The sequence below is a fragment of the Heloderma suspectum genome, chromosome 5 (genome assembly GCF_057233095.1).
Source record: "Heloderma suspectum isolate Gila_16-S chromosome 5, 16-S_ref, whole genome shotgun sequence".
Lineage (NCBI taxonomy): Eukaryota > Metazoa > Chordata > Lepidosauria > Squamata > Helodermatidae > Heloderma > Heloderma suspectum.
This window is the reverse complement of record NC_139462.1, coordinates 149,472,607-149,498,245: the sequence shown is the minus strand read 5'-3', so window position 1 is coordinate 149,498,245 and position 25,639 is coordinate 149,472,607. Positions and strand designations below refer to the sequence as shown.

General features: G+C 45.2%; 1 protein-coding gene across 1 annotated transcript in view; it reads right to left on the bottom strand.

The window, feature by feature from the left end:
• LOC146344630 (uncharacterized) overlaps positions 1–25,639 on the bottom strand; it is a 185,820-nt gene that overhangs the window by 5,309 nt on the left and 154,872 nt on the right. The window contains 1 exon segment of the mRNA XM_084859808.1: positions 691–767. Within this exon segment, the coding sequence (XP_084715934.1) occupies positions 691–767 (77 nt within the window).

The following is a 25,639-nucleotide window of genomic DNA, read 5'->3' as shown; positions in this document are numbered from 1 at the left end:
AGGGCTTCTCCACAATTGAATTTCGACCCTCAGGCTGAAAAAGGTTCTGCACCCCTGCTATAGGAGTTGCATGACAGAGAGGCGCATTGGCTTTTGTGTTGGTTTGTAGAATTGGAGTGTATGTCTAGGGAGAGGGGGAGAAGAGAGCATAGAAGTGGGCTTTATATAGTCACTGTGTGAAAAACACACACAAACCCCACTTTTCTCTGGTTAAAGTAATGTGGACTTTTGCTGGTGTGCGTGCATTAAACTTTTTTTTTTTTAAAGCCCTGAGGCAGCAGGGCTCAACTTGCAACCATCCCTCCTACTTCTAATGCAAGGCAAGCACTACAAAGCAACATGTGTCACTTTGTAATGCAAATTTGTGCCACATCTCCATTCACATGACCTTTCAAACTCCTCCTCCTGCATTGATAACACTATGCATTGGTGTATGGCACTTGATTGCAGTATAGACATAGCAGATACTGCACCGTATTCATTAACGTGTGCCCACCAAGCACCATTTGTGTTTGGGGCGGGGGGGACATCCTGGCACCGTGGTGCCTCACAAATGAAAGGGCTCTATTGCAGAGTCTCCCTAAGATATATTTCTTTAAAATAAACCTTTAAAACGTCATGTTTCTCTACACACAATCTGGAAGTCATACAGTGTTTGCAGACTCTTGCAGTGGGCCTGCTGCACTCTACCTGGTTTTCCTTGCTTCCCAGGTATGAACATTTTTCCTCAGCACTACGCATCATAGCACACTCCACTGTGTTCCTTTCTTGAAGATGGAAAAGCAAACACCTTAAAACCGGGATTCTCAAATTTTGTCAGAAGGTGGTTCCAGACAGAGGACACTTGCCCTAGAGAGATGGCATTTCATACACAGCTCATCTTTCAACCGAACCTACTTCACAGGGTGGTTCAGAGGAGCATATGAACTGTACAGCAAGATGTGTGCTGAAAAATGCTAGAGACGTCATAATTAATATCCTGCAACCCCAGCCTCACATTTTGAGATTCATGGTTTAACCAATGCTCACTTGGGTTTTTGTTTTGTTTTGTTATTAACAGTTTATTAGATTTCCCATTTTCCAATACAATACAGACAGTAAACCTTTTGTTTTATTTGCAAGCTTAAAAATTCAGCTATGCTGTGTGAGCGATACATATATGCATATAATATATATAAAATATATATTATATAAGATACATATGTATTTCACATTCCAGAACATCTCAAGGTTGTTTTCAATAGGGCAGTTTAGTAAGAAACAACCAACTCAATTCAGCATAAATGGAGAGCTTGGGCTATTGGGTAGTATAGAAATATAATAAATAAATACAAATATATCCTCCGGGCAGGGGGGATGGAAAATGGAAATTCCACAAGGAACAAGTATCTTTAACAAACGGTACCCTGAAGATGCAGCTATTAAATTTGGGCTCACAGGAAATTTGCCTTTCATGTCAACAATAGCATTAAAATTTATGATCCAGCAATCTGTTCAGGAAGCAAAGTTAAAATTTGGGTCCAGCTAATCAAGTTAGAAAGTGTATACATCCGACACAAGGAAATTAAAATGTGATTAACTAAGATAAACTATACAAATGGTGCTTGAGATTAGAAAACTCATTTTGCAGATCTCAGCCACAGATGGAAGATCTGTTACATATTATCTCTGAACAATGGATGGCCTGATCCTACACATCACAGCTTTGCTCGCAGAGTGCTGTGGGTTGTATTCCAGGAATTCTGCAACCATTTAGCACAATCCAAAGTTCAGAATCCACAGAGAGCCAGTATAGTGGCTAGAGTACACTGGCTCTAACCAGGAGTTGGGAGATCTCGGTTCTAGATCTCCCACTCGGCCATGGGAGCTCACTGGGTAACTTTGGGCCAGTCACAGACTCTCAGTCCAACCTACCTCACAGGGTTATTGTGGGGATAAAATGGAGAGGAGGAGGTTTATGTACACCACCTTGGTTTCCTTATGGAGGAAAAAAGGCGGGATATAAATGTAATGAATAAAAAAAATAAAATCCCATGCTCAGGTCTTCTTTTTTTTTTGTCCACCAGAGTTCAATAAACTTCACTGTACTTTGGTTACAAACATGACCTGTGTTGTGGCTGATCCAAGCTGCTCTACTAGCAGGGGCCTAGTGGCCAACAGGGCTTGTCTGATGTGTAAGAGGAAAGGATGGAGCCTTATCCTCTAGATCAGGGGTGGGCAACTTGCAGCCTGTGGGCACTCCTGCTGCCCCCCAAATTCATTAAAAACCTTCGCGGGGGGAGAGGCATCCAAAGTGCTGCAAGAGTCAACCTTAGCTTATTTGCAAGCAAATGTTGACCCTTTTGGTACTCTATAGCCACTACGAGTGCCTTCCCCCCCCACCGGCACCCAGCGGGGGGGAATCCAGGGGTCAAAATGGCCACCAGACCTCCCAAAGTTGCCCAGCCCTGCTCTAAATTGATGGTCTCTCATGGGCACCTCTTTTTGCATCTGCTGGGCTCCCTGCCCCTCCTGATTTTAATTTTATTATTTTAGTCTTTAAAAAAAACACATTCTTTTTTGAAAAAATATATATTATTTTTTAACTGGGAGACTGACATACTGCAAAATGAAGGGTTGGCCTCCAGTTCCATCTTTATTTCCAGGAATGCCTCTGGGACCCATTCTTAGGAAATAAAAATGGCTGCAGTCCAGCACTTAATTTTGAAGTATGCACAGCCACCAAGAAAAAGCTAAACTGAGGTGGTAGGAGGTGTCGTGGCGAGCAAGAACGGTGCTTTGCCTGTGCCCTGTGTGTGCCCTCCCTCTCTCTGTCTGTGTGTGTATGTATGTGGAGAGAGAGAGAGAGAACATACACACTCCTGATACCCATTTAACAGCACAGCTACTGATGAGGGCAGAAGCTGAAATGTTTAGCTTAAAATATATTTTGTGAATACTCTGTTAGTTTTTCTGTCTTTCTTATATGGTTGGCTGGTTTGTTTTTGCATGGTGTGTGTTTTTCCTGGAAGTGTGTGTGTGTGTGTGTGTGTGTGTTCGTTTTGCCTGGGGATTTGGGGGTATGGATGTGTGGTGTGCAGATGTACTTTGCCTGTGTGTGTTTCTCTGAGCATCACCAGTTTGCTTTCTGTGAAATGTTGTGGAGGCAAATACGTGATTTGTCATTAGGGCTTAGACCCTACCTCTGCCTTGAACTGTTTTCGTGGCCAATTTCCTCATCTCCAAGCATCACAGTTTGCCTTCTGAAATGAGTATTGGAGCAGAAAACTGTGGGTTCAAAACAGTTGTTTTGTGTTTTTGAACACAAACTCTGCCATGGACTTAAGTTCTTGAGCAAGTTACTTATCTTTTAGCCTCACCAGTTTCCCTTCTGGATGTTATGTTCACCATGGGGGTCATTTTGTGAGAGTGCCAGTGACACACTCTCAAAATTCCAAATGTGCCCACCAAGCCAGAAAGGCCAAAGACCCCTGCTCTAAATAATTTTGACATACTTCATTCTTCTCATCAAGAGCACTCATGCTGCAAACAGTACAATCAACAAAATGACTGAATCTCATGTTCTGAGGTATGACAGTGGGGGAAAAAAACCCCAGTCTTGTAATTCTTGTGTTTCTTACCTCCTTTTTGGTGCCTTTAAACTGCCAGGTGTACTAACACAGATGTGTAGCACTTAGTCCGAGCCATTTTGGGTCCTGTGGGATCTGTCATCGAGCAGGGCTAGGCCTCTTCATGCTTTGTCATGATGCCTTATTCCCAGGATTTGTGCATACAAAGGACATTTTCACATGTGATGCTTAATTCCATTTGAGCCTTTTGCATATAATTCACTAGTGAATGGACCTGGCTTCACAATGTTGGAATCAGTGGAGGCTGGTGGCTCCAATGTTGGCGGGGCAGTGAATCCATTCTGGGTTTCAGTCAGAACCAGTCAGAACTCTACATGAGCTGTTCATGGTGCTGGATCCATTTGGGCTTAGGGCTCAGCACCTTGGATGGCTCCTTTACAGTTCTGACTGGTTCTGACTGGAACCCAGGGTGGATTTATAGCCCCACTGACATTGGAGCCACCAGCCTCCACTGTTTAGTTTGATACAGCAAAGCATTCAGGCAAACTTACACAGCTGTGAGAGTTGGACACATTGTGCCTGCCCAGCTGAATGACGCCATGTCTTCTAGGCATGGGTCCTGCCATGGTGTACCCCATAGCCCCCTAATAGAGGGGCATGTCTACTCCATTCGCTTGATGGGGGGGCAGGCATATAACTCTGTCCTTGACCTACTAATCTGCCCTGCCTCCAAACACTATGGACTGCGAAGCTATGGGCTGGTTAAGGAGGCCTTCCCCTGAAGGCTGAAGATGTTACTGCAGGCTTCAACCATATTGTTATTGTTGTTCAGTCATGTCCGACTCTGCGTGACCCCATGGACCATAGCACGCCAGGCCTTCCTGTCCTGCGCTCTCTCCCGGAGTGTGCTCAAGTCCATATTCATTGCATCGGTGATGCTATCTAGCCATCTCATCCTCTGCCTTCCCCTTCTCCTTTTGCCTTCGTTTAAATTAATTGAAAGGAATAAATGTGTGTGTGTTTTTTAAAACAACAACAACCCTGAGGTGCACACGCCTAGCATCCCCTTGATATTCATGCCAGGTTTCAGGTGTCTTGGTTTCACTGACTTGGTGCTATGGATGGACAGACAGACATCCTCTTTTATTATTATAGATGTAAATTTCTTATTGTTCCTGCAAGAAAGAGAGTGAAGTGGAGGCATTTGTAATCCAAATAAGCATTCAAGCCAATATAGCTTTTACATTTGTGTAGCGATAGAGATTGAAGCAATGGCTGCATGGGCCTTATCTGCAAAAAGAAGATACCAAAGTACTTTGCAATGCAGTACATTAAACTGGGGACTTTCACCCGTCCTCGACTAGGTACAGTTATGAGCAATTTCACTGTGCTATGTTGTGTCTATACATAATGCTCCTGGCCAAAGGCGAACCCCAGTGTAGACAGGATGGGCAGGGCAGCCTGGCAAGCCAGGTGTGTTAGGTTTTATTCAACTCAGCATTTGGTCATTCTAAATGTACTGTAGCAAAACGTCTAGAGGTTGACTAAGGAAAACCCACGCTTGAGTTATACACATATAATTCGTCATCAAATGAATTATCTGAACAACAAATTATCTGAACAACAAATTGGATGCAATGCTCTGTTTGATGCAATATTTTGCCAGAAACCATCAGTGAATCAGTAAGAGTCACTATTAACATCAGGAAGCTAACTGCTAAGATTTTGATTCTTAAGAGGAAAAACGTGGCTAATATGAACTTGTACCTAATAACAATGTCTTATTATGGAGCCAGTGTGGTGTAGTGGCTAGAATGTTGGACTGGGGCTCAGGAGACCTGGGTTCTAGTCCCCACTTGGCCATGAAGCTCACTGAGTGACTTTGGGCCATTTACTGACTCTCTGCCTAATCTACCTCACAGGGTGGTTGTGAAACTAAAATGAAGAGGAGGAGGAGGAGGATCATGTACGCCACTTTGGGCTCCTTCCAGAAAAGGCAGGATATGAATGTAACAAATAACACATAAATATTAATATGCTCCATCAAAAGAAAACAGACAGTGCTGGATTTGGGTACAGGCCACCATCAAAGTGCACGCATTATGGGCTGCCAAGCGCAGTGCATACCTGCCACAGATTATTGTATAAATAGCGCTAACAGTTCATTTTCATTTGTAAAGCTGGCTCATCTTCCTCCTTCTCGGGGAAATGTACAAAATCAGTGCTCATTCAACAAATGATGTGAGTTCAAATGACTCTGAATAGATCAACTGTCTTGATGGTAGAGCACGCAAATGTATCACCTTAGGAACATAGGAAGCTGCCTGATACTGGGTCAGACCGTTGGTCCATCTAGCCCAGTACTGTCGACACTGACTGCAGTGGGGTTTCAAGGTTTCTCTCCAGGGTTTTAGGCAGGATTTCTGCCCTGCCTGAGATGCCGGGGCCTTCTGCATGCAAAGCAGGTGCTGTTCCACTGAGCTACAACCCCTCCCATCTTATTTGAAAGGGGAGAATCATACATGCAAATTGTGCACCAAGGTCCTGAAATGGGCTACAGATGCGATAAGAAACCCAGTAATTGAAAAGTTGAACTAATGGAGGGAAAACACCAAAGATGCTCCTTGCCTAGAGTGCTAATAGGTCTAGGGTAGGTCCTTAGCAGAGGGATAGCCCTGCAGAGCACAGATCCTGAAAGAGGTTTCCTTCTGTGGAGAAGAACAACTCTTCCTCAACTCAACTGTCACCACCAGCACCACTCCAGCAGGCTGTACTGAGGGAGGTGAGAGGGAGAGCAGGGCTGTTCTCCCAGCCTTGCTAAAATAATAAATCCCCCCCTTCCCCATTCCTTTTTAGATTGTGTGTTCTTAGATTGTAAGCCTGAGGGCAGGGCCTGTCTTGTTTAATTGATTATATGTAAAGCATTCTGGGAGCCTTTTTGGCTGAGGAGTAAGTACATTTACACCGCTGAAAATAAACTGAGGTGATCAGCATATGCAGACATTTAAGGAAGCTTTGAGGGGACATACAACTCCCCAAATGTATCTAGGGTAACATGTATCAACTTGAAGATGCTGAACTTTTAAAAGCTCAGAGGTATGTATTTCTTCATTCATTTATTTTACAGATTTACGCCCTGCTCTTCAAAACAAGTATTTCCAGAGCGGCTAGCAAAACAATTTTTAAAAAAGCAATAAAATCTTTACACAGATAACAACAAGACCACAATAAAACCACAAGATATATTTGGAATATAAAACTAATGCCACCAGAGATTTAAAAGCCTGGAGAACTATAAAAAGACCTTGTCTTCAACATGGCACCAGAGATGACACCGGCTGAGTCTACCTGGGCAGAGGATTCTGAAGGTGGGGTGCCACTGAGAAGGCTGCCTCTGAAAATGACCTCACTGTATGTATGGGCAAATTCAAGCATGAGCTGGCAATCCTGATGGTACCTCAAGTTGCAAGATGGGCAGGGCTTTAAAGGCAAGCCCCAGGACTTTGAATTGTGCTCAGAAATGGAATAACAGCAATTGTGTTGTATCCAAAGGAGTCGTTTCCCTTCCCCCCATGTACCCACAAATCTGTTCCAGAAGTCTGGGGGACCCTCCAGAGCAGATTTGGGTTGGCAACACTGGAGAGGAGAGGGCCCTGAAGTCCCATTATGCATGTGGGTGTCCCATTGTGCGAGCAGACTGGGTTGGATCCAGCCTGCTACACCGTATAAACACCAGCGAGACACGATCCCATCAACTGGTCCCACTTAGCAGCCTAGTTAGGTATGGAGTAAGGATGTGGCCCCTGTGTCTCCCATCTTGCGCTCAGTTTTGCAGACACCCCTAACCAAATCCTGAAAAGGCAGCAGCAGCAGCAGGGCTCGATACTGTCAGCACTGCCTCTGCTCAGTACCCTGCTGGGCCTTTGCGGAGTGGGGCAGGGAAAAGGGGTGGCAGAGGCGCCTTTGAGTCTTTTACAAGTGTTCGAATTGGGGACTCGCAAATGGCTGGAGCTTCTGCAAATGCCCAGCCGACATGCTCCCAGAAGTCTGACCCTCAAATCTTGGGATGCTCATGCATCTATACTGCCTTTTATTCCTTTTGCTCATTGGCTGACCACACTGACCGGGTTTGCATGATCATGGCATCCCACCATGGCAGGTTGAGACGCATGGCCTTTTTTAGGGTTGTGGGCGGGTTGTTAGCTGTACCAACAACCCACCCTCACCACATTTGGATGACGCGACAAGCCATGATGGCGGCTTGAATGCTCAAAATGCCCATGCCACAGCCCACTGTGGCTTAAATAAGCCACGGTGGGCAGCTCGATCGTGCGAACCAGCCCACTGTCTTCTATGGGGAAACATGTAGACGGACAAAGGGTCCAGTGGCGAGAAATGTGACTGGTGCACTCTTGCTCAGTGCCTCAGAGAGCGTTTAATGTTCCTCTGTCGAAAGTAGGAATGAATCCATATTTTGCATAATCCAAAATATGTTGGGGTAGTTTGGGAAACGCATGATGGAAGAAAAGGGGGCTTGCTCTTTTACCCACATTTTTGTAGAAAATATGTTTTCCCCCACCAGCTGCTTGTGCTTAAAGTTTTAGCAGTATAAGTAAAGTCCAAGGATCTTTATTAGAGTTGGTGTGTGTGTGTTTTTTTTAGCAATTAACCTTTCTGTGGATGTACATGACAGAAGCTCTGTCACGTACAATACAAGCTCTGATTTTCCATGGGCTTTTCCCCTAACATATTTAAGGAAGAACATCCTATGTTCCACCAGGTTGTCTACCAAGGAAAGACAAAAAACATAGAAGAGGTGGTGGGAAAATGTGGGAACAGTGCCAGCTCTGGTTTTGGAGGGCCCTTGGGCAAGACCCTCTCCCTCAGTGAGACTATCTTCTCACCATCATTGCTACCATTTGCTTACTTGACAGGTAGAGAGCAAGTGGGCAGTGGCATCTACTGCTCTTCCTTCTCACCATCACCGTTTTCTGGGCCAGAGTGAGAGGCAGGTGAACAGGCAGGTTGTAATGGTGAAGAGGTAGAGCAACTCCAGGGGGCTGTTGTCAGTGGGCCCCTGCTGGGGTGTGGGCTGTCTATAGATGCTCGACCATGCTTACTCTTGGCACCAGCCCTGCTGATGGGAGGGTTACAAGTGGAAGGTGATGACATCTGGAATGCCTGTAAAATTCCATGAATGAGGCAGGGCGATGGCATGCTTATGGCTGCCAGGAGGGTGCAAGGCCTGCCCTGCCATAGAGCAGCCTGCTAAGAAAATGTAGATACAGGACAAAACTGAACTTCTTAGAGAAGTCATGATTGTATCATCTCGGCCTCTGAATCTTGAGTGAAATTCATTCTCCATTCTGAAAGAATGTGATTCTTTAAAAGATGTCACACACACTCCATCACAGAATAGAAAAACAAAGTTCAGAATACTGCAGAAGCTGATGGTTGATAAAAATTCTGGAACAGCCATCAAAGCTTTAGAATCTTGGTTGGGCAAGGTAAATGTAATTAAAACTATTATCCTAAGCAAAATTACATGGCTCCTTCCAAAATACATGCAGTTCTTCTTCCTTCCTTTCTTTTTTAAAACATCTGTTTGAATTAACTGTTGCAGACCTTTTATCACTACAAATATTCAGTATATTTGGTCAAGATCTTACATGTCAGGGAGAAAAAGAAAGCTGGAGTATATTTGCACTACTAAAATGTATTGCTTTTTTTTTTTTTTTTACCTCTTCAATTGACACGGCTTTCCCCAAAGGATCCTAGGAATTTCAGCTCAGTGAAGTACACAGAATTCTCTGTTAATGATCCCAGCCCCACCTATAATTAATTCCCAGGGTTCCTTGCAGTTGGGAAGAAGAAATGAGCGTTAAAGCAGTTTAGGTCTGTGATGTAGGTTTGCCTTTAGATCTAGTTTACATGTTATGCCTACCAAATATATGTCTCTTTAAGTCATTTCACAAATGTGCAGCTGCAACCTCATAGCAACCCAACTGAACTGCTTCCCTACCCTTACCCCACCATTGGTCAGGTACCCTTCTTTGTAAATCTGTAGTTCTTTCTGATTTGGTTCCTTGTGGGGATATGGAGAGGGGAGAATCACCTGACTCACATGGGGAGGTACATTGTCTTTACAACAGGGGTAGGGAACTTCTTTCAGCCAGAGGGCTGAATTCCATTTCAGAGAGGCCCTGCATTCCAGTGGTGGGCAGAGTCAAAGGGAGTGGTGCCCAAACACACACACATACAACCCCAAACACCAGCATGTTGTTGCTTAAAGCTCTTACTCCCAGTAGCTAAGCCTTTGTAGAGGCATTATAACTAGGTAAAAAAGGTAAAAAGGTAAAGGTGTCCCCAACCAGTCGTGTCCGACTCTAGGGTGTGGTGCTCATCTCCATTTCTAAGCCGAAGAGCCAGCGCTGTCCGAAGACGCTTCCGTGGTCATGTGGCCGGCATGACTGAACACCGAGGTGCACGGAACGCTGTTACCTTTCCCGCCGAGGCGGTACCTATTTATCTACTTGCAATTTCTTGCTTTCAAACTGCTAGGTTGGCAGGAGCTGGGACTGAAGACGGGAGCTCACTCCGTCACGCAGCACTCGGGTCTCAAACTGCTGTCCTGCCGACCTTCCGGTCTGCAATTCAGCATCTTAACCACTAAGCCACCACAGCCCTATTACAACTAGAGCTGGGCACAAATGGCCTCTCAGAATTCTCCAGGCTAGTTGTGGGCAGAGAAATTGGGAGGACAATTTCACTGCATTTCTCCTAAGGGAGGAGAAATTATCCCACTGTTTCTCACAGATAGGACTCACCATTGGCAGGGGTTCTAGCACAGCTCCTTTCTTTTTTCCTAAGGGTTTTGATTTATTGTACTGCTTCTGTAGGTGGCAACAGCCTCAACTATGTCGAGGCTTCCGCTTTTCTGAGGCAGAATTTAGAATTTCTTTTGGTGGTATTTTTGAGCTTGCTTAATACCTGTGAGGTGGCCCAGGGTGCTGTGTGTGTTTTCTCTCTCTGTTGCACATCTCCCCACTGTTCTGCAGCCTCCCAGGCCACCTGCACTTCCTGAACTGAAAAAGCCCCATGGGAGGAATTGCCTCATGTCGCCTTCCTCATGATGGCTTTAACTGAAGTGTGGGAAGCTGAGGAGACTACAGGCCGCCACAGAGATTATTTGATGATGACAGACAGGACACTCATGCGCACTCCTCAGCCACCTCATAAGTAAGGTAAGCAGAAGCACCCCAAACTCAACCCCATGAGATTTTCTCTGAAATTTCTCCTCCTTTGAATTTCTTTTCAACAGCGGTTTATTTTCTGTCATATTGAATAAGAATGGTAAAAAAAAAAATGTGGAAGAAATTTTCGGTACAGCACCAATTACAACCTTTTAGAATGGGGCAAAAAGTGTACTAAAGCCAGGAAACCACCCAAAGATTGGTGGTTGGGGAAAGGGGGTGTGGCCAGGGGAAGGGGGGAGGGCCATCTGTGGAACCTTGGAGGGCTGGATTTGGTCCCCAGGAGAGCCAAATTTGGCCCTGGGGCCTAAGGTTCCCCACCTCTGCTTTAAGGGCCCTAGGCATTAGATGCATGCATCCTTCGCTCAGGGATTTAACTTTTAGAGAACCAAATGAGGGGGCCAAAGCCTGAAGAATGAGAACTTTATCAATTCACACTGACATTTTAAAGAAACAATGATCTACCTGAGAGAGGTATCATAAACATTGGGATCATGCCAATAAGTTTGGCCGCCCGCCAGTTATTGTGAATTTGTGACTGAGCCTGTCACTAGGCAGTTGCCTAACCTGATGCAATATGGGTGAGCCCCAACTTAACAAAAAAGGCCACTGCTCTTTAATGGCAGGAATTATCTCTCGAGCTTTTGGAATAAAGGGAGACTTTGGGCTTCTTCGCATGGAGCTTTTATCTTGCTATTGAGATTGCTCAGTCACAGAAGTTTGCTGGCCCTTTAGATGATATCGTGAACCTCCAAGGCGTCTCCTGCACTAAATGACCTTTATTACATTTTTAAATAGATCAGAGATAATGAACTATCAAATTACCCCGCTTGAGTTCCCTCCATGAAAAAGGAAAAGCTACAAGAAGAGGAGCGAGATCAATTAAAGATATGGAAGACTCAGATAAGAGGGAGGAGGAGGGGAAAAGGGGAGGGGTGCAAAGAAGCATGTGTTTAGGGAGTCCGTTGTGATCCTGCATTTAAAACGGAAACAAAAAGTCCTGTTTTAAATGCAGGATTTTAGACTGGTGTAGAAATGCTCAGCGAAATTGCTCAGAGCACTTAGAATTTGGGGAAAAGGAGAGAGAGAACCGGAGATTTAGTTGGAGAATTAGTTAACCTGGATTTATTCCGGCTCTCCGAGGGAAGGTTTCAACCATTGCCTTTTGGAAATCTGATGTAGGATTTGGAGTTGTGCTTCATTAGGACTGTACGCCAAATGTTTGCCCATCCCATTTTAGGGGGCAGAATGTTTTCCTCAAAAACTCTTAATTGTGTTCATAGTCATTGTTTCCCTCCTGCTGCAGCTCTGGTGCTGCCCCATCCCCATCCCCAAGTTTCTCTTTTCCCAATCAGGGATCATATAGTGAACATAACGATGTCATGGCACTATGTAGTCAATTAAAGTTGGCTAAGTGATGACACCACTGAAGGCAAGGCTGATACAGGCCGAGGGCAATGTGTTCTGGATGGCATTGCCCTCACTCTGAATAGGCTCACCCCCTTTCCATTGCAATGTTATTTCCTAAAGATCCTTAGCATTCACTCATTGCTTTTAACTGCTGTCAGAAATGTCTCTCTCCCCAAAAATGTCTCCCTCTTGGCTCAACCCAAATTGGGCTGCCTCCTATACAAGTCTGCTAGCTTCTAATGTGCTCTGTTTCTTTGTTTGCAAATAGCCAGATGTTACAGGCACCATAAGTCTCCAGTAAGCTTTGTCATTACAAGGCAACAGTCCCTATAAAGAAGCCACTGTGGAACTTCCTAACGCTTGAGTAAGTGGGGTGAGTCACCCTTTTAGTAACATTAGGAACCACTTGAGTGTATGAATAAAATTCTGCCACATTCAGATCACCCAGTGTTTAAATCCATGGAGACAGCAATGCTATGGTCCCTGGGCAAGTGTCCCCGGGACCATAGCATTGTTTGGATCTTCCTTCTGAGGTTGGAGACAGCTCTCTGACCTCGGAGGGGGGAGTTGGAGATCCAACCCCCACTCATCCCCTGTCCCCTTGTAGCCAGCGAGGAAAGAACTATCTAGCGAAATCTGCACAGCAAGTGGATGGGGAGGTGAAGATCACTTCCGTCGCCCCTCCTGCTCTGCGTTACATGATCGTCCGCCACTGAGTCTGGGGGCTTCTGATCACTGAGAGCATAACTGATAAGACTACAACCCAAAGGAGATACATATCCTCCGACCATTGAGATGCGTAATGAAAACAAACTCTCCCCCCAATCCACACTTCCATGCTAGGTTAAATTTAAAAAGTTGTTGTTTGTTGTTCTTGACTTGGTACTTGGTAAACATTTTGGTTGTAAACACACCATTATCAATGGAGGTTGGTATTGATAATGGTGAGTGTTTACAACCCAAATGTCTACTGAGTATCAAGGGTAAGAACAATAAAACAACTTTTTAACCTAGCATGGAGGTGTGGACTGGGGGAAGAGTTTGTTTTCATTATGCATTTAAATGTTTGGAGGAAAATCCCTTTGGTAGAATTAACGATCTACAAGGGCTTTGTAGGAGACCATGTATAGCTTTGATGGGTTACAATTTTTTTAAAAAAATTGGTTGCCTGGGGCTTGCTGGGAGTTGCAGGACTTTTTTCTGTCTAAACATGCATAGGATAGCGCCCTTCATATTGTAAAGGCACAATCCTATGCATGTTTAGACAGAAAAAAGGCTTACAAAGCCCAGCATGCCCCAGCCAGCATGGTTGGCTAGGGCATGCTGTGAGTTGCAGGCCTTTTTTCTGTCTAAACAGGCATAGGATTGCACCCTAAGTTTATAATCAGATGGGAGAAGATGAATCCCTTTTTTTAAAATATGGGAAACTGCTTGAATCCCCCCCCCCCTTCTGAAAAAAGAAAGTGCTTTTGGATTTCTTGATAAAAGAGTTCAGGAAAGCCTCAAAGCAACACATTTTTTTTTGTTTTTAATAGTAAGACTTAAAAGAGTTACTTGGGAGCTGGAGGGGTGGGTGGTAGGGTGAAATAGTCCTCCCCCACGCCCCGTTGCCATTACTGATTTATGAAGAGGCACCCTGGGCGCTATTCTAATCTGATTTATGCTTCACATGAGATATATTTTATTACATGGGAAAATGTCCTGATGTCTTTCACTGACAAAGAACTGGAATTCACCTGCCTTAATAAACAACATCCAGCATGTATGCATGCAGCCACATGAGAGGTAAGAGAGGCCCAAGAAAAACAGAGCAATCTAAACAAGCGAATTCAGATCTGTCTGTAAGATCTTTATCCCAGCAAGCTGCTTCCCAGATTGAAGATCTGTGAATATTTGTTTTCAAAAAAGGCCACCTAGACTGTGGCCCTGCTAACATATCTTATATTGCCTTGTGGGACAAACCATGTAAATGCTGCCCTTAGATATAACTAAAATTGCCAGCGTGATTTTAAAAACGTCTGAGGTCAAAAGAGGGCACCATTTGCATAAAATTAGCATATGCTAATTTCAAGCAGTTTTTCATTAAAAAAAATTATTCATCTTCTCCCATCTGATTAGAAACTTACAATATTAAGAGTGCAATCCTATGGATGTTTAGACAGAAATAAATACTACAACTTTCAGCATGCCCCAGCCAAATTTAGAAATAATTATTATAATTTAAAGAGAAAAATAGTACATCTCACCTTAGTGAGGAAGAGTGTGACCAGGTGACCTGTGTCCCCGCCTATGCAGTCTGCTGTCTAGATGCTAGCTGTGAATAGGCAACTGTTTTAAGGGTTCCTTATCTTTAACCTGGAATTGGATGGGAAAGCTCTTCAAATAGAGGACTGTCCTCTATAGAAGAAGACACATGGCCACCCTCCATTCACTTACCCTTTCCATGTAGGCCCAATCTGCCCATCTGTCCAAAGGGAGAGTGCAGGGGATGCTTTTGTATCTCCTCATCCTTGTCACTGCTTGCACACTCAGAGACTGGGTTCACAAGTTCACCACTGCCCACCATGGCTTGTTTAAGCCACAGTGGGTTGTGGTGCATGCCAGCTGTCCTTTTGAATATTCAAGTTGCGTCAGTCAGTTGCCGTGGCTTATCGTGTCCTGCGAACCTGGCAAGGGTGGCTCATGTGTGGGTTGTTTAAGCCTTGCATAAGCCACCCTCACCGGGTTCTCCGGGTTAAACAACGCTTGCATAACCCATGGGCTGTTTTAGGGTTATGCAAGGCTTGTTTAAGCCACAATGGGCTGTGGTGATAATGTGAACTGGCCCAGAGAGGGTAGTTACATAGGCAGCAACAGCAAAGTGGCGTGGCAGCAGGGCCAGGAGGCTCCAAGAATTGGCAGTGACCCCCCTGCAGGAGGGTGGGCCTCAGCAGCTGCTTGACCTTTGGCACCAGCTGTCAGGAATGGATCTGAGCATGTGGAGATAGTTAGCAGCTCAGACTCAGAATGGGAACTGCCAGAACCAGGGGAGGCTCCCTCCCTATTGTGCTCAGATATGGCAAGGCGTTCTTCTCAAGATTTTGGCACACAGATGGCTCCATCTGAAGGGCCCCCCGACTTCCTCCTCCATGAGAACCCAGGTCTCGGGGGAGGAGGAGAGTGAGGGGCATGACTTGAGGAATGCTAGGGTCTGTCACAGAGCGAAGAGGGAAAAGTTAGAGGTGGAGCTCAGGCGCTCCACCAGGTTGGCTATACGTGATAGCCTACGTAGAAGGGAGCAATTGTAAGGGAGGAGCATCCCCCCTAAGCTAGTCTGGCTGGGAAGTTCTTGTTCAAACTGCCGGCAACTTCTCTAACTTCCACTTTGGCTCCTCTATTGGTATTTGCAATTGTGTGGAGTAGCTGTTTCTTCAGTAGCCTGAGAGTCTCCTAGAATTTGCATCTGTAAAGAACCTGGTAGTTAATTAATAAAGTAGTGAGCCTGAAGCCTGGTATCTTAGAGTGTGTTGATTGCGAAGAGAGAGGATGAAGGAACTTCACACCAGCCCTAACACCACGAAAACACCAATGCTGAATTTCCTCAAAATATTCTGGCAACCAGCCCCAAATTCTGGCTTTTACACCAAACATTTTGGTTAAAAACCCAACTGGAGCATGTCTTCCTTTTGGTCCTCTGGCAAGCATAGGCAGCACAGTACTTCTTGAATGGTTTTTATGGATGTCGCCTGAATACGGTCTCCATTTCTGCCTGTGAAACCATTACATGAGAATCAAAATATTCCCATTCTCTCACCAGCAATAAAACCTATTAGAGAGAAAGTAAATGGAATGTTACTGAGTGGAGTGGCCCAATAAAATATTTCATTTCCCCTACTTTTACCCCTTCCTCCTTCTATCAGTTTGTATTTGGGGGGTGAGGGTGGGGAATTGGTCCTGCTCATCTGGGCTGGCCACGATGTGACAGGAACAGTGAATTTCTTCAGACTAGGTTTCAGGAAGGATTTGGGGAGGGGGGAGTGTTTCAGAACTTTGGTTCTTAGGGTGCTGAATGAATAGGTAAGACCCATGTAGTTGAGCTCATCGATTGAGCTCATCGATTAATTCACACACTTTCTCCAGTGAAGTGGGATCATACTACAGGGAAATGGCTCCCACATTTATGTGTGTGTATGTGTGTTTGTGTGTGTGCACGTGTGCACGTGTGCATGAGAAAGAGAGAGTGGGTGCTAAGGCCTACCTGTCTGGAATGGCCTTTGGCATAAGAAATGAATTGAACAGGTGAAGTCTGTTCATTCCCAAACCTATGGGATTGTGATATATATTTACCATCAGATTTCATACCATGTCTTTAATATTTTGTTTTGTGATATTTCTTTGTCTGTAATATTGTTTCATATTATGTGGTTGTCAAGTATTAATTGTAAAAATATATAGCCTCATTTCATAGCCTTATCCTTGACTCTGTCTCTTGATCACACTGTGTAATGGAATGTGGGAACTGGCATCTTTCTATCTATCATCTACCTCTTTATCATCTTCATCTTATATGTGCTGTGCATTATTCTTTTAGTACAATCTCTCTCCACTCAACCACTCCACTTACTCTGTATTATATTTGCAGAGTGCAATTATATCTTGTCTCAGTCTCCCGCTTGTTAAGCTCATCAGATTTTTACAGTCCTATGTCCATTTCTCCATTAGTGGAAACAAACCCAGGTTAAACATTGTTGGTTTGTGGTCTAAAGGAATTGCTGCATTCCAGGAAATGGACTTTTAAAAAGAACTCTGGTTCTTGATAGGCCCGGGGCAAACAAAAAATAGATGATGAAACCCTGGTTCTGTTAACCATTAACCAGTTAACCATTAACTCTCTGGGTTAGAATGATGGGCCAGTACAAACTACAAAGAGCTGGAACAAGTAAACTGAAAAATTATTGTTATTTCTTTTGTCCATTTATACCCCAATTTATGTCTCAAATGACCAGAATGTACTGGAGATGATGATGATGCACTTGAAATTATTCTAAATGCTTCATGTGCGTTATTTTATTATCCATTTCTTATTACATGTATAGCTTTTCTTTTTGTGACACAGAGGCCTGGTTTTCATGATCACCACAGCGTAAACTACGTTTAAGCCACGCCACGGTGCATGCCAGATGCCATTTGCCTAATTATCTACCTAGGTGCACCTTGTTGTGACATCTGAACCTGGGCTGCATGGCTTGTTGGAAGGGAAAACAACCCTCAAATAACCCATGCCCTGTTGAGTTATTTGCGGGTCGTTTCCCCATCCAACAAGGGTGAAACCTGGGTTCAGACAACACGACAAGCTGTGCCTGGGTGGGTAATTAGGCGAATGGTGCCTGGCATATGCTGGCACTTGCTGCAGCTTAAACAAACCACTGTAGCTTGTTTAAGCCACCATGATCATGCAAACCGAGCCTTTGTGACTTAAAAACAGAATTTAAAAGAATACAAATAATGAAAACAATACGAACAGTGGACCAAGAGCTTCAGAAGCGGAAGAAACCATTTACACACAAGGATTTATTACATTTAATTCAATAATCCTTCAAAAACAGCAACCCTATAAAGTAGGGCATTTTTATCATCATCCAGCTGTAAAAGGAAAGGGAACTGAGGCTGAGAGAGTTCCTGGCAGAGATTAGATTTGAACCAGGGATTTTTGATGCACAGCTCTGGTGTTTGACCATCTCTACAACACAGTAGCTCTCTACAGTAACCTAATAGCCCCAGGAATGCCCTTATCAAGAATATGATTAATTTTCAATCAGTGCTGTTCTTTCAACACTGAAAATGGTTGCTTTCTTCATGAGCCACTGTGATTGCGGTTTATGGATCAAGCTGTTTTGCGTGCAAACTTTGTGGGGCATCGGCAAGTGAAACTACAGGATTTGCGAATGACTAGGACGATTCATTCATCATGTTGAGGACACATTCACTGCCGGCATGAGACAAGAAAGCAGAGGCCATGGCCACAGTAGGCACAAGCCCGTCGTCAAATTCAACTGGAAGTTCTTGGATTTATTTATTTACTTTTTTTTAAACACACTTATTTCATTTCTATATGACCCAATAGCTGAAGCACTTTGGGCGGTTCACAAAAATTAAAACCACAAAGTACAACATAAAACAATATAAAATATGAAAGCTTAAAACTACAACATAAGGGGTACAACCAGAATAAGACGTAGCAGCAATGTGGAGATTTACAATACAGATTTAAAACAGCAGAGCAAAAAGACTAGAGTGCTAAAATGTTGGGAAAATAAAAAGACCTGGGGCTGAAAGGAGTACAACGTAGGTGCCATGCGAACCTCTCTAGGGAGCTCATTCCACAGCCAGGTTGCCAGAGCAGAAAAGGCCCTCTTCCTGGTAGCCACCCACCTCACTTCCTTTGGCAGGGGCTCACAGAGAAGAAGGACCACTGAGGATGATCTTCGGGTCCGGTCAGGCACATATGGGAGGAGGCGACCCTTCAGTTAACCTGGCCCCAAGCCATTTAGAGCTTTAAATATTAATACCAGCACTTTGAATCTGGCCCAGACATGGACTGGCAGCCAGTGCAGCTGGAAAAGTACTGGCGTAATGTGATCTTGTTGGCCAGTCCCCATTAACAGTCTCGCTGCCCTGTTTGTATGTTTTGATCCCACTCCTCAGCCAAAGAGGCTGCTGGAGTGGCGTATGTGCAATCAGTAAACAAGACAGTCCCTGCTCACAAGCTAATACTCTAAAGAGATATGACACACAAGGAAAACATGATGGGGAGGGAAGAGGGAAAAAAATTAAGTAGTCTTTCAGCAGGGCTGGTAGAATTCCCCCCCCCCCACCTTTCCCTGTTGGAATAGCTGGTGGCGGTGATAAGCAAATAAATAAAAGGCCATTTTTACATTCATTTTATGGAGGACGTTGGACATGATCATGGCCCCATCTGGCCTCAAAACAAATCTATAGATTCTGACATACTTTTCAAATCTGTCAGATAGTATCGGCAAAAGTGTGGTGGGGGGTGGGGGCGGGGATATGAGTGGAGAAGAGAGGGTCGGGGAAGTTTTGTTGCTGTGTTCCATGTGTTTTTTCAGATATGGGTTTTCTAAAATTGTGTGTCAAGGGGAGCGTGGTGGTGGAAGGAGCGGGTTACAGCCTGTTTCTGAAAGGCCATGATCCAGAGAGCTGCTTTCCGCATGGCCAAAGGCTTGGGTGTGCCTAAAAGAGGACGTTCGACTCTTTCCCCCTTCCTGCTTGAATAGCAGGCCTTCATATCACACACTGATTTTGAAACTCCGGTGAATTTCAAAATGGCTTGATAAGCAGCATGGGAATCTGAAATCCAAAGCTCCCCTGAGTGTGCAGAATTAGTCACACAGTGATTTGCTTGCAGCCCATTTGATGCCGGTCTTAATGTTTTACAGCAGCCTTCCCTGATCATGGCATCTGGCCCCATCACTTCCTGGCATATAGAAGGGGAAGAAATGGAAGCAGTGACAGATTTTACTTCCTTGGGCTCCAAGATCACCGCAGACGGTGACTGTAGCCATGAAATTAAAAGACGCTTGCTCCTTGGGAGGAAAGCTATGGCCAACCTAGACAGCATAGTAAGAAGCAGAGACATCACCTTGCCGACAAAGGTCCGTCTAATCAAAGCTATGGTTTTCCCAGTAGTAATGTATGGCTGTGAGAGCTGGACTATAAGGAAGGCTGAGCGCCGAAGAATTGATGCTTTCGAACTGTGGTGCTGGAGAAGACTCTTACGAGTCCCCTGGACTGCAAGGAGGTCAAATCAGTCCATCCTAAAGGAAATCAACCCTGAGTGCTCCTTGGAAGGACAGATCCTGAAGCTGAAGCTCCAATATTTTGGCCACCTAATGTGAAGAGAAAACTCCCTGGAAAAGACCCTGATGCTGGGAAAGACTGAAGGCAAAAGGAGAAGGGGACGGCAGAGGATGAGATGGCTAGATAGCATCATGGATGCAATGAATATGAACTTGAACACGCTCCGGGAGAGAGCGCAGGACAGGAAGGCCTGGCGTGCTATGGTCCATGGGGTCACGAAGAGTCGGACACGACTGAACGACTGAACAACAACAACAACAAAAAATTACAGCTCAGCAGGGAGGTGGGGTGGGGGTATTTTCATGATTGTTGTTGTTCAGTCGTTAAGTCGTGTCCGACTCTTCGTGACCCCATGGACCATAGCACGCCAGGCCTTCCTGTCCTCCGCTCTCTCCTGGAGCGTGCTCAAGTTCATATTCATTGCATCGGTGATGCTATCTAGCCATCTCATCCTCTGCTGTCCCCTTCTCCTTTTGCCTTCAATCTTTCCCAGCATCAGGGTACAATCCCACAGTGGGACTTCTTGTGGGACGATACCACTTTACGTTGCAAGGGAGGTTGTGCTTTGGAGGCTTCCCTACATTAAAATCTCTTGCACGTAGAAAATGGGCGTATCAGGAAGAAGGGGGGATAGAACCTTTCCCCTTCAGCTGCTACTTTTCCATGTACAGAGAATTCTTTATGTGTGGGATTATTCACAAACATGACCACCCCCTTGCAGTCTAAAATGGTGACCCCTTGCAGTCTAAAATCCCAGGACACCACATGATTCTGCGGAATGTTCTGCTTTAAGCTAGTATGGGGCAGTTTGTGCCCATGGGATTTTATTCTTTAGTTTGTGTTTTTAAATTGGCTTTGCTTTTAAAAGTATTGGTCTTGTGATACTCCATGCTCTTGTGATGTGTTCAGCCAAAAGAAAATCTAAATAAATAAAGTTAGAATTAAAATAAATAAAATGTTTAGCCCACGTGCTGCTAAATTCAAACTTACCTCAATGTGATCCAAAGAAATCCATGATCAAGCACACCATCCATTACTCTATGCAGAATCTGGCACAAAGGCATATAGTTTGGAAGTCCTTTCTGGACTAATCAGGTCTTGCCAGAATACACATCCTGCAAATATCCCAGAAGAAAATGAAAGCCTATTACTTGTTTGAAAACTGTTACTTCTCCCTAGCTTTCTTTTTCATTTTTATTATTACATTTCAAAGACATTATTAGTATTCCAGCTACACTTAACTATTAACTGTGTCATTTGTTCTCACACCTCCATAAATACAAAAATAAGATAGATAAATGAATTTGTTCTCACACCTCCATAAATACAAAAATAAGATAGATAAATGAATAAGATGAGTGCAAGGAGTTGATTTATTTATTGTATTTATATCCTGCCTTTTTTCCTCTTGCAAGGAACCCAAGGCAGCTTACATTATCCCCCTCCTCTCCATTTTATCCTTACAACAACAACCCTGTAAGGTAGGTTGGGTTGAGAGTCTGTGACTGGCCCAAAGTCACCCAGTGAGCTTCCATGGCCGAGTGGGGACTAGAACTTAGATCTCCCGGCTCCCAGCCCAACACTCTCACCACTACACCATGACGGGTCTCTACTTGATTAGTCTCATTTAATTTTATATTCTAGTACTAGCGAGATGCCTAAATGTTTAATGCCTGTCATTTTGATGGATGGTGTTGGGGGAAGGAAGGCGGGTATATTGCAAGCCCCCCTAGAGGGTAGCAGTGTGTTATTGCATCTCACTACGGGTTCCCTGTCAGTGTGGGCTAGGCCACCCAATGTCAGGGCTGGAGGGTTGGTTTTGTGCGCACCACAACATTCTCCCCGAAATACAGCCAGTCCCTTTTCCCCATGGGAGTAAATAGCAACTATTCACTTATACAGGAGAAAGTGAAGATGTGCATTCAAGCACCCTAGATAGTGGCTAAATCTGTCCCCTGCCTTTGTGGAGCTCATCCATCAAGAATCAAGCTTGCTCCCATGCACATAGCCCTGTCCTTGGTTCTGTGTCTTGGTCGCTCCGGTGTGTGACAGAATGTGAGGAATTGAACTTGACATAAGTGCTGTTCATGCATTTGGTACTTGCGAGTACCAAATGCACGCAGGGGTTCTTGAGAACATGCCAGCCATCTCCATGCCCCAAACTCTGATGCACCACCAGCCACGCCCCCTGGCCACTGTGCAAGCGGTTTCAATTGGAAGGGAGCCCCTCACACCTACGGAGAGATGCACACAGGGCTCCCTTCATGAGGACTGGAACCCTGGTCAATCAGGTGTCCCCACTATATCTGTGCACGTGTAGAGCCTGCTCAGATTAACACCAATTGAGCATCAGTGAGGGGCCATGGTTAGCATTAACATGAGCTTCCAGGGGGCTGGGTTGCTCATCCTGGACAGCCCCTCCATGCGTTCTTCAGTGAACAGCATAAGGGGGCTAATAATAGATAACACAAGAGTGTTCCCATTTACTCTTATGATGTTGCTGAATTTCCTTCCTTGAATTCTGATGGTTTGTAAGGCTCACCTGAAAGGCAGGGCCAGCGTTATGGCTCCAAAAGTTCTTCTCTAGCTCAGATTTTAATTCAAGCTAGAGAAGAACTTAAACCAGGGGGGTCAAACTCCCTTCAGCCTGAGGGCCAACTTCCATTTTGGAGAAGCTCTGGGCGGGTCGCATTCCAGTCATGGGCGGGGCCATAGCCAAAAGAGGCAGGACCAAACTAAAAAAAAAAACCAGCATAGTTTAGCTGAAAGCTCTTCCCGCCAGTAACTAAACCTTAGGCGAGGCATTTCAACCATTTAGAGTAGGGGAAAACACTGTGCAAAAGCCAAGAAACCAGCAAACTATTGGTGCTCTGGGGAACGAGGGTGGGGCCAAAGGAAGGGTGGGGCCATCTGGGGAACCCTGGAAGGCTAGATGGAGATCCCAAGTGGGCTGGATTTGGTGCATGGTCCTGAGCTTTCCCTCCCTTCCTCCATCCCATCTGCCCACTCATCTCCAGCCCCCACCCCTCTCACTCCAAGACTACATTTTCAAGCGCTCTAGCTTTCTGCCTTGTAGCCATAGCAGCTTGCCCGCTGCCAGAGTGGAGTAAGGGGGAGAAACTACCCTCCCTTTCTCCATTCCCATGATGGTGGGTCAGAGGGTGGAGCTCTGAGGCTCACTGAAATTTGTGGAGTGGGATGAATCAGACACCCTTATGCTCCCAGCAAAAGCATCAGGGCCACAATAAAATCCAAGTAGGGATGGCGGAGAATTCCGCCATGGATTTCAGTGAGGCTGAATGCACTGGCATTCGGCCCCCCGAAATCCGTGGCGGAATGGCCCACCACCCCGTGGATCCCCCCTGGGACGAGACTTACCTGGGGGCGGATGTTCCGGACAGTGGCAGCTCCAGCAGCGGCTTCGGCGGTGGCTGGTCTTTCGACCGGCTGCTGCGGCCGCCATTTGCAGTCTTTTTTTTTTTTACCTAGATGTGATAGGCTACGTAAAGACTTACATAGCCTATCATGTCTGGGTAAAAAAAAAAAAAGGCGTACGCAAATGGCGGCGGCTACGGTGGCCGCCATTTGCATTCCTTATTTTTTGCCGTTTTAGTCTACGTAAAGTCTTACGTACTATTACGGCGAAAAAAAGGGGAACGCAAATAGCGTAGTGGGCAAACTGGGTTTTGGGGGGGGTTAGCCGTGATAGGCTACGTAAATTCTTATGTAGCCTATCACGGCTGCTATCACGGCTGCCTGGCTGGACGCAAATGGCAGCTGCCATTTGCGTCCGCAGCAGCCTGTCCGCGGCCGGAAATCCGGCTGCCGACGGCCCTGGCCGGCTGCTCCGTGGCCTGGCCGTGGAGTGGAGCCGGCCATCAAGGATTCCGGAAGGGAGGACCAGATCGCCTCCCCACCATCCCCCCCCACGAAAGATTCCGTGAAAAGGTAAGTGGGTTTCGTACATCCCTAGATCCAAGGTGGCATGGACGTGGACTCACAAGGAACTGAGCTATTTTCCAAGTTTGGGGTGGTGGTGCATTTTGTTTCCCTCCCAGCCTGTAGAAGGGAGTTTACCCCATTGACTCTCCTTTTTAATTTGCGATCTGGCAGAGGCACCTTCTGTGAGCAGAGCCCTTTCATCAGCAGAAAGCAGACCCTTGAGCCAGCCCAGTGTAATATTTTCCCAGTGTAACTTTTCCATTTTTATATTACTTGTGTAATGTGTGTGCATGTATGTATATATATGTATGTATGGGAGGGCTACCGATTTAATTGTCGATCTTTGTGTAGAGTTGATCTCAGGGGCTAACTTGTTTGCAAGCTGGCATCAGAATCCTGCCTCCTAGAATAAGTGGAGCCCTTTGATTCGCCAGTCTTCATTTTACAGCCTGAATTGCAGCTAGTCCTAAGGATCTCAGACATTTTAATAGGTGTTCCCAAAAATGGCAATAAAAGGGAATTGCTCCGACTTTCCCATCAATGCTTCAGGTCACCTCAGTAAATTATTTCAGTTCTTGGTAATTTTGCCAACTTGTACATTCCCTGGGCTTAAAGGGTGTTCAAAGAACGGGTGTTCATGCTTGTTGTGCCCTCCCATGGGGCGTTCTTAGAATTCTTGATGTGTGGATACCCCTGCATGGCTCTCCTTTCCATTTTGCTTCTTTTCTTTTGGTGATAAATCATCCGATGATCTAACTGCTTCCCACTTCAAGCAAAAAATAAAATAAAATAATTAAGTAAACAGAGCCTGTATTTGATGCATGTGACACCTGAAGTTCAAAGGTTAAAAGGATTAAAGAAACGTGCACTGTTGATTCGTAAGTCCTCTCGTTGGCCTGGTCTATACAAGCTGCGGATGACTTGGTAAAACTGTTCCAGGACCAGTGGACACTGGTGGCTCTGATGTCAGTGGGGTGATGAATCCATTCTGGGTTTTGGTCAGAACCAGTCAGAACTCTAAAGGAGCTATCCAAGGGTTAGAAAGGAGCTCTTGGGTAAGAAAAACAACCAAGCATAGAGTGTACTTTAAAAAAGAGCTCTACACCTTGGATAGCTCATTGAGGGTTCTGACTGGTTCTAACCAGAACCTGGAGCAGCTTCACTGTCCCAGTGACAGTGGAGCCACCAGCCTTCATGGTCCAAGACTGTACCACTTTAGACTGTGGTCAGCCTTGCCCGACCTGGTACTCTCCAGATGTTTTGGACTACACCTCCCAGCATGCCTGGCCATTGGCCATGCTGGCTCAGGCTGATGGGCATGGAAGTCCAAAACATCTGGAGGGCACCAGGCTGGCAAAGTGTGCTGTAGGTGGTGGTGGTAGGGTCACAAAGTAGAACAGCTCTGTTAAAAAAATAAATCACTTCACACAGATAAGTAATGTGATGAGGAGAAGGCTAGGCTACAAACCTATCTGATATGCTAGTTTTCTATATGCAGGGAGGGGGTCTTTTTTAAGGAGGGGGCATCCAGCCAGGCTATACCCCATTAGCACTCTGAAATGGTAGAGCCACAGAACAATTCTATTTATTATTTCTCGTATTTATATC